The sequence below is a fragment of the Dermochelys coriacea genome, chromosome 7, assembly GCF_009764565.3.
Source record: "Dermochelys coriacea isolate rDerCor1 chromosome 7, rDerCor1.pri.v4, whole genome shotgun sequence".
NCBI lineage: Eukaryota > Metazoa > Chordata > Testudines > Dermochelyidae > Dermochelys > Dermochelys coriacea.
The window spans coordinates 29,344,968-29,358,462 of NC_050074.1; the positions used below are offsets into that span (position 1 = coordinate 29,344,968).

The 13,495-nt window shown below is 42.6% G+C and overlaps 1 protein-coding gene across 4 annotated transcripts in view; it reads left to right on the forward strand.

Moving 5' to 3' along the window:
* FGD3 (FYVE, RhoGEF and PH domain containing 3) overlaps window positions 1–13,265 on the forward strand; it is a 176,764-nt gene extending 163,499 nt beyond the window's left edge. For all 4 annotated transcript variants that reach the window (XM_038410836.2, XM_038410837.2, XM_043518271.1 and 1 more), the window contains 2 exons: window positions 4,458–4,598; window positions 11,870–13,265. In XM_038410836.2, the coding sequence (XP_038266764.1) occupies window positions 4,458–4,598; window positions 11,870–12,094 (366 nt within the window). In that variant the 3' untranslated portion in view covers window positions 12,095–13,265. The remainder of the gene's footprint in view (window positions 1–4,457; window positions 4,599–11,869) is intronic.
* Window positions 13,266–13,495: the final 230 nt, after the last annotated feature.

The following is a 13,495-nucleotide window of genomic DNA, read 5'->3' on the forward strand; positions in this document are numbered from 1 at the left end:
GAGGAATTATTGAAGCTCAGTACTAATGTGGACACAAGAACAAATGCATATAAACTGGCCACCAGGAAGTTTAGACTTGAAATTAGACGAAGGTTTCTAACCATCAGAGGAATGAAGTTTTGGAATAGCCTTCCAAGGGAAGCAATGGGGGCAAAAGCTCTATCTGGCTTTAACATTAAACTCAATAAGTTTATGGAGGAGATGGTATGATGGGATAACGTGATTTTGGTAATTAATTGATCTTTAAATATTCATGGTAAATAGGCCTAATGGCCTGTGATGGGATATTAGATGGGTGGGATCTGAGTTACCCAGGAAAGAATTTTCTTTGGTATCTGGCTGGTGAATCTTGCCCATATTGTCAGGGTTTAGCTGATTGCCATATTTGGTGTCGGGAAGGAATTTTCCTCCAGGGCAGATTGGAAGCGGCCCTGGAGGTTTTTTGCCTTCCTCTGTAGCATGGGGCGCGGGTCACTTGCTGGAGGATTCTCTGCTCCTTGAAATCACGATTTGAGGACTTCAATAGCTCAGACATAGGTGAGGTTTTTCGCAGGAGTGGGTGGGTGAGATTCTCTGGCCTGCGTTGTGCAGGAGGTCGGACTAGATGATCAGAATGGTCCCTTCTGACCTTAGTATCTATGAATCTATGTCCACAGCGGCCTGGAGGCCCACCTTGGCGACCAGTCGTCCTTTGTCTAGCAGTGCCTGGAATTGTTGCTGTTTCTCAGGCAGCATCTTGTCCTTGAATTCTGCTAGCCTGGTGTAGTTGAAATCGTATTTGGCTATCAGAGTCTGATAGTTTGCAGTCTGGAAATGTACTCCCGTCAAAGAATATACTGTCCTGCCTAGCGGTCCATCCTCGTCGCCGCCCTGTCCAGAGGAGTAGACTGCTGTGAGTGCTAGCGTACCTCCTGTGCTGTCCTGTGGACAACCAGAGAGCTGGGGGGTGGATATGTAAAAGGAAAATCTGCCCTTTAGCAGGTACGAAATGCCTCTTCTCTGCCCTCTTCGGTGTGGGGGCACAGGAAGCGGGTCGGGGCCATCCTGCCCATGTTGGTTGGAGGATGCCATTGTTAATAGGTGGAGCTACCCCAAGAGGGCCCCTGGGTAGGAGGATGTCCAGGAGCTGGTGTTGCGGGTCCTGAACCTCCTCCAATGGGATATCTAGGTCTGCTTCTACCCCTGGAGCAAGTCCTGGTGCTGACGATGGTCGTCTGGCAGAGAGAGCCTTGTCAGGCAAAGAGGATGCAGCAGTGGGACCTGGCAGAGCCAGCTTTACTGGTTTGATGTCTGCCTCTTCCTCATAAACCGATGGCGCTGATGGGCGAATGGGGGACAGTCGATAGGATCCCTAAGAAGGTGGCTGGCGTTTGCAGTAAGGATCCCAGTGTCCCCAGCAGAGCCAAAAAAAGGGTCCCTCAGATGTGGTGGGCCCCATGGGTAATGATCCTCTGTTGCTGGATCATATGCCAGGGAGTAAGGCAGTCTGTGCTATCAGCCGGGCTTTGGCATGACATCAGGAAGAACGAGGGTTCCGGCTCCAAGAACTCCTCGGACTCTGAAGCTGGTTCCGGCAAAGGTGGAACCATTGGTACCGGAGGGCTGCGATGTGACAACGGAAAGGGTTTCTGTGGCGGCAGCAGAAGAGGTTTGCCCTCTGGAGTAGGGAGGTTGCGAGTGGTGGAGAGGAGTGGAGACTGCTGATAGAGTATGAGCAGCTCCTCTGCTGACAAGAAAGGTTCTGAGCATCGAAGAGTCCGCAGTGTGCCCATGAAGATGCCAGAGGGCCTTGGCAGCATCTGCGAGGCAGGCCTGTCTGGAAGACGCAGAGGTACCAGCGGAGTGGGTGGAGCACGTGCCAGTGAGTGTTCTGGATGTCTGGGTACAGGGGTTGTCATTGTTACCATTTGGATCATGTTTGCGCCTGGCCTTACCCTCCTCACGGGGAAGCTTGGGCACTGGTTCAGCCAGATCCGTACATGACATCTCATCTGACCCGGCCCGGCTTGGGGAGGAAATGCTGCACTTGGGAGCAGTCCGCAGCAGGGATCTGCTTTTGTGCCTGTGAAAGTGTTTTTTACTCTCATGCCGGGACTTGTCCTTGGCTTTCGATACTGATGGTTCCGGGGCATGCAAGGTGCTGTGAAGGGCACTCAGCGTCAGTGACAATCACTGTACAGGGTGGTCCACCGGTCCCAGATCTGAGTGCTCAGAGCTTCCTCCATCAAGTTCTTAAGGAAGCAGAGCTCTTGAGCTTCCTGGGTTCGGGACAGGAAGGACATGCAAATGGTGCAGCACACTGTGATGTGTGCCTCGTCCAGGCAGTAGACACCATTGGTGCTTGTCTCTCACAAAGAATTAACGTTGGCAGGAAACGCAGTTTTTAAATCCCAGAATCTCAGGCATAGACCCCCGGGGAGGTTGGACAGTCCCCAAACAGGGAAAGAAACTACACTAACTAAACTAACTCATCTACCTACACTAGAAAGACTATCCACAACTATCTACACCAAATGAAAGGTAGATCACGCTCTTAGAAAACTAAGAGTGCGAAGGAATAGGAGTTCTGACTCAGGCCATGCGGCAGTAAGAGGGAACTGGGGAGGCGTTGACCCACACTACCTATTATACCCTCAGCCAGGAGCATGAAGGGGTGCACTACACAAGTGTGGATCAACAGACACTGCTAAGAAATGCTTCTGGACTCAGGCACATGGTCACATGTGCACTCACATGTGGAATATACATAGGGACCATCACTCGAAAAAGAACCACAACTAATAGTGTGATGAACAAGGCTGGTGCAGAAGGGAAGGCTGATAGATTTCTGAGGAGTATGGAAGGGTGGTATCCTGAGGTACAGGTACTGGTAAGCCATTATGCGTGGGGTGGGGGGGTAGAATGTTTGTGTATTAATGATCAGTATGCTGTGACACTCCTTGGGGGGTACCCAGGGCTGTGAGGCACCTTGCTACCACTTGCCCTTAACATGAGGGAAGTTTTTTCTGTGCCTACTAGGGGACAGCTCCACAGGCATCACAAGCACACCCCTCCTGGCCTGTGCAGGTCTCAGTCTGTCTACAGGTTGGTGATATGGGTGTGTTCCAACCCTTGAGCCTTCCTAGTCTCCTGCTGGAATGTCCAGCCCCTGGTCCACTAAACACTCACAGAATTCAGACTTGCTGCTCCCAAAGGAACAGTACACACCAACTTACCAATGTCAGCTCAGGATCACTGGTCCACTTAACACACAGCACTTAGATATGTTTATAGTAGAAACAAGTACAAGAGAATAGAGATTCAAGTGGTATCAAGTAAAAGTATTGGAAACAAATGGTTACATGTAAAATAAAATTGTCACATGCCTTTTATAACCTAATCTTAATTAACAAAATACTGTCTTGCTGAATGAAATGTAGCTCACCAAAAGTCTCCGCAGTGTTTCCCAGGCAGGTTGGCTGTGACCCTCCTTTCATAAGACAGAATATGCTGACAGTTCATCTCCTTGATGAAGGACCCCGGGTGTACATCAGGACCCCCAGTTATACCCTCCAAATCCATTCTCTTCACTCATAAACAGGATGCCATCCCCTGCTGGTTTTTTTCCTGCAGTTCTCTCATATGAATTCAATTCTCTTCATTGCTCAGTGATGCAAATAGACTTACAATGACCAGCCAGAGAGAGAAGTGTCTACCAGCCCCTGCCTGAATGGAATCTGTTACCACATTTTGGTGACCTGTCTTAACTCTTGTGCCTTAAGAACATAGTTTTCAGTGCAGGTACATAACTCGTTAAATATCATCCATCCATACATTTCACTATGATTATGATGACCAGTAAACTTCTGTCTCTTGGAAGAGACCTTATGTGCCACCCTTTGGCAAACTAGTATGTAGATACCTGACCCAGATGAATGCTGTAAACCATAGTGTATATCCCTTATGCCCTCTGCCAGTTGGCAGTAATAGGACCCTGGCCCACATATGCCTCAGTCATACTCTCGTACTGTCTGAACATTAGTGTAAAAGGAACTACTTGATGGTGAACCCAGAGCTCTTACACATCCTTGCAGCGGCTCTGTGCCTTTCTGATGGAGTTCACTTGTGCTGAGACATGTTTTTCATTAATTTTAAATCTCCTCCCAGCCTACTGGTGCTAAGCAAGAAACAAGCTGTATCATCTTAATTGCCTTTCTCAAATTACACTGTGGAGGTGGAATTTTAACTCCCCAGTCATTGAGAACAATAGTTCAGGACCTACCTCTAAGTACCTAGGAGCATATTATATCTTGATGATACGTTATGATAATTAAACTCTTGTACAGGTATGAACTACTCAGTATTTGCCCTTCTGAATCACTTGGCTGCGTATGACTAAATATTGTACTTAATGTATAATTGTAAGTATCCTGACCACATAAGCATCCGTATAAGCAGCTCCTACTTTCTTTTTACAGAAAGCAAACTTTTTGGCAGCTGAAAACAGCCTTTTCAGCAGCCGCCTCCTGTTCCTAGACAAAGGGAAGACTTGGTGCAAAATGTGTGTCACCATCCCCAAGACTGAACCTCTTGTCTTGTATCTACATGGAGGAAGTCAGGTAAAAGTGACATTATTGCTGAGAGACATCCGAAGCTAGAAGCATAAGTTTAATATGTCAATCTGTGAAATAGGACAAAGGATTTGGCTTACTTTCAACAACAGAAATTAATTTGGTAGTCTGAATTTAGCACAAAGCCTCAGAGATTTAAAATTTCCTTCTTATCTGGAGATGGAGCTTATGAGATTTTAAGCAAATGTCTAGGCTCACATCTCTTTCTAAAAAATATAGCAGAAAAGGATAAATCAATGATAATTATTTCAGTTAAGATTTATTTTCCTAAGGTTTCAGAAAGGTGTATTTTCAAAATAAATACTGAAAGGGTTAATACCTGTTATCTGGAAAATACATAGGACCTAGAAAATACGTAGGACAGCAAAGTGGTTCTGATAGGATGGTGTTGCTTTAATCCTTTTTTGATTGATGCTATTCCAATTCTGGGTTGACGTTAGATGGATTTACACAAATTCAGATGTTCTGAAGGATGGGTGAAGTGAACTCTGTGAAATGAAAGCCATATGTCTTAACAGCATCTGCTCTAAGGCTGATGTTATTTTTTTTTAATTGTTTCTTTGAAAATGATTGGGGGAATACACTGTGGTAAGTTAGGTGCTTACTTATGCAATGTACATTTTTTAAAACAAAAGTTAAAATTTTTTGCAAAGGTACTCAGACTAAATGTAAGATGATGAAATCAAACCCTCCATTATTGTTGGAAAAGTAGAATGACCATGCTTAAAGTAGAAGTCCTTCAGATTTAGCTGTAGTACCACAGCTCCACATCTCATTTATTGTTATGTGCCAGTGGTCTTGTTTTAATCTGTGTTTGGGGGGAGAATTTGGGCCAAATTCAGCTCCTTGTTTCCACTGTGCAACTCCAGAGATGTCAGTGGATTTACTTTTGATTGGCACCAGTTTATCTAATAGTAAATGAAAATGTATCTTTTATAAAAAGAAAAGGAGTACTTGTGGCACCTTAGAGACTAACAAATTTATTAGAGCATAAGCTTTCGTGAGCTACAGCTCACTTCATCGGATGCATCCGATGAAGTGAGCTGTAGCTCACGAAAGCTTATGCTCTAATAAATTTGTTAGTCTCTAAGGTGCCACAAGTACTCCTTTTCTTTTTGCGAATACAGACTAACACGGCTGCTACTCTGAAACCTGTCATTATGCAAGGCACTGTATCTTTTATGGGTGATGTACTGTGAGTGCTTTATTTTCCTTAGTTATTGTGACTGTGTGTTATACATGTGTTGTAGAACTGTAGGAAAATAAAGCTTCCATATAACAAGTGTAAATATGTGTAGCTCATCCTCAAAGACATGCATTCTATTCATGTCCTATTAGAATGGATTTTTAAGCTCACTTTTTGTAGTGTTTTTATGTGTAATATTTGGGAAGCTGGAAGCTTGAACTGAAGAATATGTGTATATGATATTGGCTTTGCTTCAGCTGGAACTATGGAACAGGGTAGCCTTCCAAACCATTTTACAGGCGCTCAGCTGCCATATTTCCATTCTAGCACCAGGGCCTGCATGGCTGAAATTGTCAGTTTGAAAAAAGAAATCACCTTGGACATGAGACTTAAATGAATACACTAAAACCTAATCTTTAGATCTCACCTGGAGTCTGTTTTGTGTAGAAGAAGTTTTTAAAATAGTGCAGAAAATATTGTTTTCCATAAAAATTAGACAATTGAAGTGAAATTCATCCAGTGCAGAGGACCAGCGTGATTCCTGTGTATCATTTGAGTCTCATTTAAACTCAGGTTAAGTGGAACATAGGCCTTACGTGATGAATTTCTCTGCACACAGTGAATTTCACCCTCAAGGGACATCCTATGTTATAGGGTTCAATATGAACTAAATCCCCTGTTTGGGACAGGTCTTGCCCCCTTCCCTTTGCAGGGTGCCCTGAACGCAGCAGAATGGAAGTATTTCCCCTCCGCAAGACTGAGTGGGATGTAGGGACCTCCCACAAGAAGTCCCTGTGTCCTGCACAACTCTGTTGTCTTCGGTTTCTGCATGTACCCCAGTGCACAGAGGGGCTTGGGGGAAGAGCCCCAGATCTATTGACCTTTTCTGCTCAGAGGCAGGGTACATCATTTCCAGAGCATACTGCAAATGGGAGGCTGCAGTATTTGCTGCAAAGCAGCTCCACTCCCACAATGTGACTTGGGAAGAGAATTTCTCTCTCTAACTCTTATCACACAATCCAGTGTCTCAGCACCGCATTAATAACTCACATCAGACAAACCAGTTCCATTGGATGCACAGCAGAAGAGAAACAGCTGTAACATGCAAAACTTTTCAACATACGCGGGTTGGGGAAATGAAACTAATGCCTGGAGACTGGGGGAATTTCTACAAAATCAAAGGCACCATATTCTTTCCTCCTTTCCCTGCCACACTTAATCTTGAGCTATTCTGGGGAAGCGGGTACCTTTGACACTAAGCATTAGTTTGATGACTGTATAGAACGTTCATTAACTCCAAAGGCTAGTACTTCTGACTATTCCAAATATAGGATAAATCACCCCCCCCCAAAATCCCATACAGGGCCAGGTTAATCCAGCTCACATTCAGTAACAAGAACTGTAGATTTCCTATCAGAAATCAACAATTGCTGGCTGGAACCATAACAATGAAAATGAGCCCTCATTTCAAGATAGCATTCCCTCACCCCCTCATGTGCTTCCCACCACATATGGCAAATTGAAGGGAAACAATTACAGAGCAATCTATTCCGCATTCCCTCATATAATCCAAATGTTCAATATAATTCCAGTTGGTATATTATACAATGTACTTACACTTTCTGATAATAATAAATAAATAAAAGCTCTCCGATTCAGATTAATAGATTCCACAACCATTTTTAAATGTTATTTTCCTGGGCATCACTAGTGTTTTAGATGGCAATCCATTTTGTATAACACTCCCATCCCATCCCTCATAAATCTCCTTTGTGGTATTGCTACTTATGGTATACAGAAATAACAAGGCATGAGATTAGCAGTGGTGCCCCCCAAATTTTCATAGTTTGTAAGTGCCTTTTAAACATTTAGGACTATAGGAGGCACCTCCTCAAATTCCTGATATATAGGATCCTTGACCCTAGCTGCTGAATAAGATATATAGCCCTCCCTCTGAGGCCAACGGGAGTCTTTCCATTCACTTCCATGGGTTTGGGATCAGTCCCTAGGTACACAGGAAGCTAGTAGGGGGAAAGGTAAGGAATTCTTCCAGGCACTGAGACTCCACAAAGGTGTGTGTGTGGGAGACCCAATAGAGAAAACCCATCATTAGGAATCTTTATATCTATTATTATTCATTATTGCAGCCAATGGCTTATTTTCCCTCTATTTATATGTAACTCCTCTTAGTATTAATGGGAGCTATGCTAGTGTATTCAGAGGAGCTAAAATGGTGCTCACTGACTGAGAGAGCCCTACTAGGAAGTGGACTTGAGTTATTTGCTTGAAATCCCAAGTGCTGCATGTTGTAATTACCAATGCCATAATGTTAAAAACAACAAATAAACCTACTGTTAATGTTCAAATTACTAAAAATCCTACAGATGATAGACAGTAACACCAAAATGGCGCATGCTGCGTGTGATTAGTGACAATGCTCGATACCCATTTGATTTTAATTTAACACAGTTTTAGCTATCATTTTGCTAGGGTAAACCCTTGAGAGAGAATTCTCTTTTGCATATGGGTAGTTTGATTGGATAATTTCTTGCTACCATGTAATCCAAAGCATTCCTTTCATAAGTGTCACAATACACAGCAGGCCAAATCCAGTAGATGTTTACAAATGGCATGTAAAATGCACCGCTATGCAGATGGCCAGCGTGGCGAGGCTAGGCTCCACTTAACGCTCAGTTTAAAACTTAAACAGGAAGGATGCAATGGTGCACACCTAGAAATGATGGGATAATACTAAGTGCAAGAATTCTAATAAAGCTCCTGAACCCTTAAAGAGAACTGTATATATGTGCCCTCAAGTAAGGGTCTGATTCTACAAGGTGCTGAGTGCCCTCTATTTCCACTGACTTCCATTCCAGCAGTCAACAGGCAGGACTAGCCCCTTATAGATTAGTGTTGCAGCTGCACAAAGGTAACCCAAATTCCCTTCCTTTTGTTTCAGTAGTGTCCACAACCTTGGGCCACCCAGAAGTTTATATACAAAAATATACACACAAAATAAATCTACTTTGAGAAGAAACAAACTGGTCAAATTAAGAGGAAAAAAAAGATATATGCACTGTTAACTTTAAATATGTCTGTTAGTATTGTGCAGGAATATCAGATATAGCCCAAACATCAATTTATTCTTACGCTGTACTTCAGGACTGCAAAAGAGAGAATTTTCCAGTGCTGTCAGTGACCTTCAGTTTAATCATGATAAATATTTAATCCTTATTTTCTTAAATGTTAACTATGAGATCAATGAAGCAGGCCTGGGGCCTGAGTTTGGCACGTCTTCCCTGCTGCAGAAATGAATGTGCTTATATTACACGCACAAACCCTATATTTGCTTGCTTCAACCAGGCCCATGTGCCACAATGTATATCATAGAATCACAGACTATCCGGGTTGGAAGGGACCTCAGGAGGTCATCTAGTCCCAACCCCCCCCCCCCCCCTCAAAGCAGGACCAATCCCCAAATAAATCATCCCAGCCAGGGCTTTGTCAAGCCTGACCTTAAAAACTTCTAAGGAAGGAGATTCCATCACCTCCCTAGGTAACGCTCAGTCTGTGCATGCAAATACAACGGGTGCATTGTTTTGTAGGTGCAGCTTAGGTGTCAATGTCTAGAAATTTTCCCTGGATTGATATTTCACAATAACATTGTATCTAAAATCAGAACCAGATACTTCGATCTTTTACGGCCATTTCACAGCAGTCTCCCAGTGCAATGCTTCCCTAATGCACATGGACCTGCCCATTGAAGGAAAATCCCTATGAAGATGAGGTCTTAGGTGACATAGAGCCATTGTAACAGCTCTTTTGTTGCCACTTCCCAGTTATAGCCATGGCTGGGGTGCCCCAATGCTCTGATATTTCCCTGCTGCTTGAATAGTTCCTTGGGGCCTTTTGCTGTTGGTGCAGTAGCATTCACACTGTTCTAATCAGCTTTAGAAGACCAGCCTTGTGCTGAGCCATCTGAGAACTGGAAGCTGCAAAGCCACTTTGTCCTTCTCTCCACCCCCTCTTAGCTGGCCTAGAGGATTGAGCCAGCATGTTCAATGAAGAGGTTAACTTCAGCTTTACAAAACCAAACTCGAGTTGAAGGAAATCTTGCTAGTATAATACTATTGGTATGCAAATCAGGCTTCACATGCTAATTTAATAAAATGAGTTTTATCTCCATAACTATGTATGCTCACATACATTGACTGCATGAGATGCTACAGGAATTTGAATTCAGGTGTTAAACTTTTAAGATCACCCCAAATCATATAATCATCCCTTGGTACCAGGGATGGGATTCCCTTATAAACATGCTTTTGGCAGGATAACATGCTCTAACATTCTCCCCATTTCACAGATGTGGAAGCTATGGCACAGAGAGAGCTCAAGCTCCAACTTTGGTGTGTAACATTTAGGCTGCTAAGTAAAATGTCCTGATTTCCAGAGGTGCGGAGTATCTGCAGCTCCTGCTGAACTCCTGGAGATTGAGCTCCTGGGGCTGCTCAACATCTGTGGATTTAGTCATTTGACTTTAGGATCCCACTTTTGAAACTCCTGGCCTATGTCATTGGACAAAGGCCACAAATGAGGTCAGGGTCAGCTGAGACTAGACTCTTGCACTGTCTCTTGCTAAGTCCACTAGATCATGGTGTCTCTCATGCTATTGAGGTGCCTTCCCTTGTGGCTCAGCAGAGGAGTTGGTTCATCCTCAAGCACATGGATGGTAGTGAGCTTATGGCAGCCCTGGTAACACCAGTGCTATTCCTTCAAACTCTGAACTCATCTCCAGGGTCTTCTCAGAAATCCAAGGATCTCTGGGTCTGATTTTTCTGGACTCCAAAGCCTAGATGTGGATGGCTGTGAGGGAAGTGTGAATAAAGCTTTCAACCCTAGTGATTGGTGAATGAAAGCTGGGATTCTTCTGTGTACTTCTAGGATCCCCCCACAAACTAGAGGAGAACTACATTTATTCTTTGTTGCTTGCAAAAGCCAGCTCTGCGTACATGACCTCCAGCTAGCCATAGGGATATCTTGTTGGGATCTAGGAGAATCGCATTTGGTCATCCTTGGTTGGAAGCATAGATTGAGCTAATATAATGTTTGAAGAGGGACTAAAGGCAGAAAATACTAGGTTTCCAAAGGGGTGTAGTCATAGTTGAAATGCTACAGAAATCCCTAGCCATGCCACTGCTGGGGCAGGATTCCTGCCTGAACAGGGAGTGTCTGTTAAATGAAAATAAGAACCACTGAATCATTTAAAAAATAAAATCTAGATTTAAAACCATTTTTGCTGTACAGGTCAAATTCTATGTCAGCTTGTACCCTGAGCTATTGCACTGAGCTCAGTGCAAGTCAGCTATTGCACTGAACTCAACGCAAGTCAACGTAGAACGTGACATACGGTGTGCACGTGTGTGTGTATATAATACATATAATTATTTGTTATAAAACGATATAAAAAAGGTTTGTCACCTAATTAGATACAATAAGGGTATGTCTGCACTTTGAGTGAAGGTGTAATTCCCGCTGGAGGAGACATGCCCATGCTACCTCTCAGGGAGCAAGCACACTAAAAATAGAATGCAGCTGCAGCACTGGGAGAGGCTACTTATCCATCCAAGACCCTAGTTATGTACTTGGGTTGGGGTGGCTGGCCCCTCCCACCTCCATAGCTGCATTTTGTTTTTAGCACACCAGCTCAATGAGAGCTGGTGCAAGCATGTCTCCATGAGCTGAGAATCACTCTTTCCCTCCCCCCACCCCCCCGCTTGATGTGCAAATGTACTCTAACATGCTTACAAAACTGTGTATTGAATTGCCATATGACACCCTAGCTATAGGTTGTGACCGATGGTATTTCCTTGGTGTTTTGAGCTGAAGTGTCCCCCTATCTGTTGCTCCAGGTAGATCTTAATTAGAAAACCATTGGAAAATGAGTTCCCTCAGATCATTCTTACATGTTGGTGAGAGGAAGCCTTTATATTCTGTACATTGCCTTTTTTTTTCTCTATTTCAAATGTTATATTTTGGTGGGGTTTCACCTTTGCCTTTCCCCCCTGTGTCTTAGGATGGGCAGACTCCACGTGCTATACCTCTGCCTGGATACGCAGTCAGTTTACCAAGTTCTGGTGAGAAGTTTGAAGTGAAGCACGTTTTTAAGCTTTGCCAATCCCAGCAAACTATATATTTCAGTGCAGAGGATGAAGAACAGCAAACAAAATGGATGGAAATTCTCACCAAAGCAGCTAAAGGGGAGACTGAAGATATAGCTGAAGGAATTGGTCTCCTGTAGAGCAAGCTCCATTTAGTTTCTTTAGTACATGCTATAAACCATCACTTGAATTCAGTATTCATAGCACTTTGGAATCTGTATGGCTTTATATTTTCATGAGTCCGCATAAGAATTTCAGTGTTTTCTCTGCTTTCATTGTACATTTATCACGTACAGTGCTAGCTGTCTGGCATATATTATGTTAAAGGAAAAAGTAATTGTAGTTGTTGAAAGTGTTTATGCTGGTTTTGCGTAAAAAGACAAGGAGAAAAGCATTAATTTTATCAAAGGTATCAGAAGACCATCAGTCTCTTGTTTTCTTAAATGTATATTTTTTCAATCCTTTCAATTGTTGTTCAGTGCAGGATGTGTATAGTCTGTGATTAGTTATATAAATGCTGCCTTTAAGGTAAATGTTGTAAAGGCTTGTGGCTGGCCACTGACATTCCGTTCTCTGTCCTTTCCCTTCTGATAAAATGGTCTTTGTGAAATGCAAGCAATGTACTGAATTTTTTCTTTTGCTAAAAGTGTTTGTCTCTGCTATTTTGAGATGACATGTTCACAAGATGAATACTGTAGAAGAGACTTCTAATAACTACTGCAAACCATGCAGAAAAGAACATTGAGAAGCCGGATTAATATTAATCACTTATGTATAATTTTTTCTCTTTTGAAAACACCTTCCTTATTTCATTTTATGAGCCCATTTTAATGTAAGTGAACAAACATTTTATACTGCAAACTGGGACATGACCAATAAACAAGAACATTTTTTGTACACACCGTACAAAAAGGTGACTTTTTTGTTGTTGTATTGGTTAACTTTAAAGTAATGTGGGATTTATTTATATAATTTGTAAATAATGTTACATAAGTATTTTCAAACGTTTTAAAGTTTTTGCGCTAATAACCGGATTTAGTTCATAGAATAAGAGATTTGTATGAATTCAATTTGTAATGTAATTTTCCTGTTTACCTGTATTTGTTATTTTCACACTTAAGTGCTTATCTATTTAAATAAAATCCATACAGTTAAAGCCTGAGCCAGATCTCCAAGATACTGCAAGCTTTAGATCAACATTTAACATAGGTATAGTATGAGAGTAATGTCTATTTCTAGTGATAGCAATCGTGTAGTGCTGATATGCAAGGAGAGAAATGAAATAAAGTGTCACATTACTGTAATTTTAAATGGTTTCATTTAACTTTTGTTTCCTCTTCAGACTTCTACATTTTCTAACTGACGTTTGTAACAGGAGAAAGCTGGTCCGTGTAGCCAGAGTTTGTTAGCAGTGTCAAAAATTAAGGTTCTGCACCAGTGAGTATTTCCCTTATAAAAGAAGCCACTCTGCTGACAAAGGATTGAATTGTTTTTTACTTTGAATGAATGAATCCCTATCCGTAGCTTTAATGGTAATCAAG